Source organism: Olea europaea, chromosome 10 (assembly GCF_002742605.1).
Source record: "Olea europaea var. sylvestris chromosome 10, O_europaea_v1, whole genome shotgun sequence".
In the NCBI taxonomy this organism is placed as follows: domain Eukaryota; kingdom Viridiplantae; phylum Streptophyta; class Magnoliopsida; order Lamiales; family Oleaceae; genus Olea; species Olea europaea.
Genome location: NC_036246.1, coordinates 7,436,071 through 7,443,546, shown reverse-complemented (window position 1 = coordinate 7,443,546; position 7,476 = coordinate 7,436,071). Strand labels below are relative to the sequence as shown.

At 34.1% G+C, this 7,476-nt stretch overlaps 1 protein-coding gene across 1 annotated transcript; it reads left to right on the top strand.

Moving 5' to 3' along the window:
- The first annotated feature begins 5,368 nt into the window (after positions 1 to 5,368).
- On the top strand, positions 5,369 to 6,819 carry LOC111400239. Its single transcript, XM_023027665.1, has 2 exons — positions 5,369 to 6,659; positions 6,764 to 6,819. Exons 1-2 carry the CDS (start codon positions 5,369 to 5,371, stop codon positions 6,817 to 6,819), a joined length of 1,347 nt encoding a protein of 448 aa, XP_022883433.1.
- Positions 6,820 to 7,476: the final 657 nt, after the last annotated feature.

Sequence of the window (7,476 nt, the reverse complement as noted above, 5' to 3'; positions counted from 1 at the left end):
TAATCTTCATAATTTACATTATTATTCACGCAATGACTTTTATATTTCATCAACAGAGCAACTTTTAATCTTCATGCTTTACATTATAATTTATCCATTAAGGAATTGTTTTATTGAGATTACAAATATTTTGAAGGTTACATTAATTTATTAATGAGGACATTCAATGAATAAAAGATAAGTTACACATGGAAATTCAATAACTGACATTCAATTGATTTTTTTTTCTTTACAACTTTTAATATTCATCAACAAATCCCTTATTACCGATTTAATTAATATTTATCATTAGATTTAGAATTAATATAAGTGGTGACGTATTTAATTGATATTTATTATTTGGGTTGGAATTAATATATGGAGTGAAACTGATATTAAATTAATAAAAAAAATCAACAAAAATTTAGTGACTTATCATTTAATTTAGTATTTTTTCTTACAATTTTTATTTTCCATCAACAAAGCAATTTTTTAATTTTCATCAACAAAACCGTTATTAATCTTCATGATTTACATTACAATTCATCCATTAAGTTTTTATTTTTCATTGACAAAGCAACTTTTATTTTTCATCAACAAAGCCCTTATTAATCTTCATGGTTTACATTATAATCCATCCATTAGGTTATTATTTAATTGAGGTACATTATAATCCATCCATTAGCCCTCAATTTAATTTGCTCATCAGTAACTCCTGTAGGTTTCATACTTATACAGACCACATGAAACTCCTTTAGATGTTTGTGGAGATCTTCACCGGCAAAGGCCATGAAAAGTGGGCAAGAGATGAATTAGTCCATATTTAAGTTCAAAAGTAATGGCAACATCTAAAGTAAGAAAAGTAATTCATAAAGGTTGATGAATCAAATCTGGGGCTGCAAGCTCCTTCAATGTCCTATTTCTATCCATGACCTTTTTTTCTAAATCAAATTCACTTACAAATAGGATGTTCGGGTTGAGATCATTTTCCCCAAGATTCCGCCAAGTGTCACTCCGTAACCTACGCAAGTTCTATCAATTTTCGGATCGTTTGATTAGAAGATCTAGTTATAGTCATGAACATAGAAAAAACACAAAAATAAACTAATTCACTCCCCGGCAATAGCGCCAAAATTTGGCATGCTGTTGCAGGCACCAAAAAATAATAAAACCTACACTTCCAAAAAATGTTTATAGTAGTGGAAGTAAGGATCGTTCCCACGAAAAGTGATTAGTCTAATTTTATACAATGTTAACAATAACGGCGGTTTTGTTTGTGATGAAATCAATTCTAACTAAAAGCAATGCAATTTAATAAATTGGATTAAATCAATAGAACGAACCTTGGTCTAAGTCAATATCCACCGTAGGAATTTCAACTGATCATGGAGCTATGAATGATTATCAATTCATATTTTTGCATTCATCGCTGAAATTTACTTTTCCTATTTCTCCTTAGTTATAATTAATCGGAAAACAAGCTATCCAATCAATCCTTATTATTAAATAGCGCAAGAAAAGCACTTAAGATTTAATTTAATAATAGCATGGGAAATTAGAGAAATCGATGAAACTAAACAATATAATCACAAGCAGTTATGTTTAATCTAGTCAAATATCCTTCCTAGAATTTAATAGCCTCTAAAACAACGATTAATAAAACTCTAGTTACTTCATAATGTCAAAGATATCAAACAATTACGTATTTGTTCTTTAAACAAGCAATAGATTGTGATACATGAATATCTAATAGGCCTCTTAGAATTCAAAATATAACAACCATGAAATCATGCATAGAAGAATATTCAATACATAAGATATGAATGAAAAAATGAAATTTATTTAGATCTCACAGTTTGAATTGTTCCTAGGCTTCAATATCCTTCGACCAAGAGATGAAGTTTAGTAATACATCAATAATCCTTAAGCAAAAAAAGAGAAAAGTTTATGGTCCATTTGTCGTCTCCAAATATACGTAGAATATAAGATTTTTAGGTCAAAAAGGAGGTTTTCCTCATTTTGGCATCTTTAGGTATATATATGATGTCAAAAAATATTGTTTCTATGTAGAATCTCATAAGACTAAGGAAACTAGCCCGTCACAGAAATTTTGGCCCATGCTCGCACGCCATATATTTCATTGCGCGTGCAACTTTGTTGTTTTGCTCTCAGTATGCAAGAATAAGGTCTCATCGGCGCCACTTTAAGCCCATGCACACGCAGTATAAAATAATTTCAATTGTTACACTTTGATCCCCTGAACTTTCATCTTCTCTTTTTTGGCTTTGTTTCCCCTTGTTTTCCTTCTTCCAGCACTCTAAGTCTTCTATTAATTGACCTTCAAATCTTTCACTCATTCGTTTCGCCTTCCAGTTCAACTTTTGATTTATTTCACTTTAGTCATTTTTTGCTCTTTTCTTCTAATTCATGCCATCATTATCCATTTGTTACCTAAATCACAATATAAGGGTACTCAGTACATTTAGGCGTTAATTAATCACAAAAGCATAAGGTAGAGGAATGAAAAGTATGACATTTTACAATCCTATCAATATATGTCTAGAACATGCACTACCAAGATACCACATGGAGTTATTTTGAACTTTAAGAGCAACATGGGCAACATAGAAGTTCAGTTTTTCATCACATCTAGGGAGATCACTTTTTTAACCCAAACTTTCTTAAAAGTGGAGGTAATCCTAGTCAATCATGTCATCATCTCAATTAAGTGACTAACATGATTTGCAAGGAAGTTAACCTAGCTAGAGATATCTTGAATTTTCATCATATTCAAAAGTTTATGACACCTAGGCCTTGTGTGTCCCAGAACTCCACAATTGTGACAAGTAGAAATAAACATAGGTTCAAAACTATGCGATTGCTAATGTTGGTTTCTAGGTAGGGTGTTCCTGCGTGATCTAGTAAGACTCTATCCTAGGACTCCTTTGCCCTTGGGTTTATAATTAGCAACATTACTAGGTTCTTTGGTAGTTGGGACAAAGGTAGTCTTGGATGTACTAGCAGTATTGTTATCAATCTAAAGATATCCTAGACCTTACTTGTTCCCAAATGGCTTATTCATCCTTAACAGATTATCATGTTTTCGAATCCTACTTAAGAAGGAATGGAGTTGTATATTGATGTTTTCTAAATCACTTGTTAATGTCTTAACCTTAGTTTCTAACTTCTCATTAAAAAGTCTCAATTTTCTAAAGTTTTTGGAAGAGTCCTGAAGATTATCTATGAGTCTCTCTTTCCCCCTCTCAAGTTCATTAACATTCTTCAATATAGCTTTATTGACCTTTTTAATCTTAAGATTCTCCTTAAACAACTGTTAATAAGCCTCATGAATATCTATCTTATCCTCAAAGTCTTCCTCAGAGTTCTTGCTGCTCTTCTCTTTCTCAGCCTTCTCACTTTCTTCATCCGATTCATTCTTCACTATAAACTTGAATGCCATATAGTTCCTTTCATCCTTACTGATAGATGAATCACTTTGATCACTAGAATTGGTTTCATCATGAGTTAGTGACAAAGCCAATGCCTCACCCTTTCCTTTATTTAGGTTCTTATAGCTAGGACATTTATTCCTATAGTAAACAAAACCCTGGCATTCGTGACATCTAACCAATTGAGTTTTCTTACTAAAATTCCTTGAATTAGTCTTCTCACGCTTGCCTTTCTGAAATTTACTAGGAACACCCTTCTCTTCTCTTGAGGCTTTCTCTTATTTCTAAGGACTTTCTGAAACTTCTTAACAAAGTATGCCATATCCTCTTCCCTAAAGGTCTTTGTATCAGTTGATTCGTCCTCTTCTTCCTTAGTGATATTAAAGGCAATCGACTTGTTTTTCTTCGGCTGGGATATGGTGAGTTCGTAGGCTTGAAGAAATCATCCAAGTTCATGTATATTGACTTTGTCTAAGTCCATGCTCTCTTCAATTGTAGTGATCTTGGGTCTAAGTCTTTCAAGTAACGACCTGAGGACCATTCACATAATTTTAGACTCAGGGATTTTCTCACCTAGGTTAAAACTAGAGTTCACTATATCATTTAACTTCGCATAGAATTCAATGAAAGATTTTTCATCCTTCATTCTAATCCCTTCAAACCTAGAGGTCAACATCTACAGTTTGGAGTTTTTAACAGTTTTGGTTTCTTCGTGTATGGTCTCTAGAATATCCTAAACCTCTTCTACAGTTTCACACGTCGACACTCTCATAACTCTTCAGAAAACATTGTCATAAACAGGGCATGAAGCCCTTTACTATTCCAATTATACTCAGCAAGCTCATCCTTAGTCCGAAGGAAAATGTCCGTAGAGGTAACTACATTTGACATTGTAGTAGATGGGACGGTCCAACCATTTTGTACACTAACCCAAATTCATTCATCTAGAGACTTAAGCAAGGCTCTCATTCTAACCTTCTTGTATGTATAGTAACTATTATCTGTATCTGTATTGTGCAAGAGGGGAGGAGAGGGTGTTGCATGACCTAATAGTCCTTCAAAGTACGTTTCTAAAGTAAATAAGGCTTCTATATATGTCAATAAGAACTCGGACTTTCTAAGCTTCTGTAGAACTCCTATTTGAAAGTCATATTTATTTCCTTTCTTAGTCCCATACCATATATTTTTGTTTCTTGTACATTACAGATGTGAACTTTCGGGTGCATAATGCTACCTATTATTTTATTCAAATAATCATTGTCAGCCTTTGACTGATTAAATTTATTAATTTAATTCAATAAATTTCATTACTGTATTGATATAAAAAAAATCTAATACTGTGACAAAACATTGCCTGTGTCCCTTTTCGTCAGTAAAAGAATCAATTCTATATCATGAAAAATGGAAACTTCCTAAAATTTTAATTTTTAGTACCTTCTGAAGTATAACTTTTTAATTATAGAAGCACTGACAAGTCCAGCCTGCAGCAGAAATTAAAATGCCATATCAGAGAGAAAAGACCACATGCACATGCTTTCGTATGAGATATCCTGGGAGACGCTTACCAAAACACCAAGTAGCTGTTAAATGTGGCATTAATTTGTAATCTTAGGAAATAAATAAGGTTACATGCACTTGAAGAAAATGTATCAGGAAAATACATGATGCACTTGAAGAAAATGTATCAGGAAAATACATGATGCAAATTCATGAATTATTAGGTGTCCATTTATATTCCCATGTCTCTAGAGTTATCCATGTGGTCCTATAAATAGAGGTCATTCTTGTAGTCTCATTGTAAGAAAAAAAAGAAGCAAACATTATTGAGTGTGCTGTAGCAACTCAAAAACTATCAATAAAAATTCAAGTTTTTCTTCAACACTTCGTTTCCGCACAAACAAATTTGGTATCAGAGCCAACACTTGTGATTGCATTTTTTCATGGCTTTCATACAAACAGCTTCGTTGTTTACATATTCTTCCAGTCAAGTCCGAATCTTCGAAGGCGAGCATTATGAATACTGGAGCATTCAAATGCAAACTTTCTTCATCTCCTTAGATTTTTGGGATGTCATTGACGATGAGGAGTACGAAGAACCATCCGAAGACAATGAAGATTACGAAAAATTGCAAAAAGAATTTAAAAGAAAAGATGCAATGGCTCTCCACTATATTCAACAAGGAGTCGGGAAATCAATTTTCCCTCGTATCTTTGGTGTTAAAAAAGCCAAAGATGCTTGGGAAATATTGATGCAAGAATTTCAAGGAACGGAGAAAACGATCACCTTGAAACTTCAATCCTTATGGAGAGACTTTGATAATCTCCAAATGGAAGAACGAGAATCGGTTCGTGTTTTTTCTTCACGAGTAGCCAAGACAGTAAATCAAATCAAAAGCTGTGGTGACACAATTACAGATAAAAGAGTCGTGGAGAAAATGTTAAGATGCTTTCCTCCAAAGTTTGACCATGTTGCAGCCGCAATTGAAAAATCGAAAGACTTGTCCAAAATGACCATTTATGAGTTAACCGGGTCACTTCTTGCCCATGAGCAAAGGATCAATCGTTCGAGTAACCAATCTACTACCGAACAAGCTTTCCAATCAAAGCAAATATCAAAAGGAGGATCGAACAACTATGGAGAACACAACAGAGGCTCAAATCAAACAAAACAAAAAGATAGCTATTGGAAGAAGGGTGACAAGCAAAGCAAATGGAAAGGCAAGCAAACACAAATTTCTGGTGGTAACAATCCAACTTGCATAATTTGCAAAAAAATGAATCATGAATCAAAGGAGTGCTACTTTAGATGCAAAAGGTGCAAGATCCCCAATCATTCTCAAAGGGATTGTTGGTTTCAAAATAAAGAGATGACAGAAAGAAAAAGTGCAGCAAACTTTTCTCAAGAGAATGAAAAGGAAATTCTGTTTTATTCTCAAAATTATGAAAATGGAGCTCAAAGCCCTTGGTATTTGGATAGCGGTTGTAGCAATCACATGACGGGGAATCGCGACATCTTTGTGGACCTTAATCCAAATATTACTTCACAAGTAATTCTTGGCGATGGAACATGTAGAGATACGGTAGGAAAAGGCACCATTGTTGTCCAAATTAAAGAAGGTAAGAAGAAACTCATCACAGACGTTCTTTATGTTCCCAATCTTTCTCATAATCTCCTAAGTGTTGGACAACTTATTCAAAGTGACTTCTCTGTCCACTTTGATGATGGTGCATGTAAAGTTTTTGACAAAAAGAAAAATATTTGTGTGGCAAATATTGAAATGAAGAACAAGACATTTCCTCTTATGATGCCACTAAATGAGAATTGTGCACTCAAGGCAAGAGACGAAGATTTGGCGTATTTGTGGCATTTACGATATGGTCATCTTCATGAAAGAGGCCTTCGTTTACTCCAAATGGAAAACATGGTGACGGGACTTCCTAACATCTAACACATAGGCAAAATGTGCGAAGGATGCATCTATGGGAAATTGCACAAGTTGTCATTTCCAAAAACTTCATGGAGAACGAAAGCACCACTTGAGCTTGTGCACTCGGATATTTGTGGGCCAATGCAAACTCCCACTTTTGGAAACAAGAGATATTTTATTCTCTTTGTTGATGACTTCACAAGAATGATATGGGTTTTCTTCCTCAGTCAAAAATCTGAGGCATATTCCACATTTCTTCAATTCAAAGCTCAAGCAGAAAGGCAAAGTGGTTTTTTGATAAAAATTTTAAGGACAGATCGTGGAGTTGAATATCTCTATAATCCTTTCATGGAATATTGCAGAAAAATGGCATCAAAAGACAATTAACTGTGAGTCGAACTCCGCAACAAAACGGTGTGGCCGAAAGGAAAAATCGCACAATTGTTGAAATGGCAAGAAGCATGCTAAAGGGCAAAGGACTTCCAAATCTGTATTGGGCAGAAGCTGTAAACACGGCAGTATACATTCTCAATCGGTCTCCAACAAAGGCTGTACGGAATAAAACTCCATACGAAGCTTGGAACAAAAAGAAGCCAATGGTTGATCACTTCAAAATATTT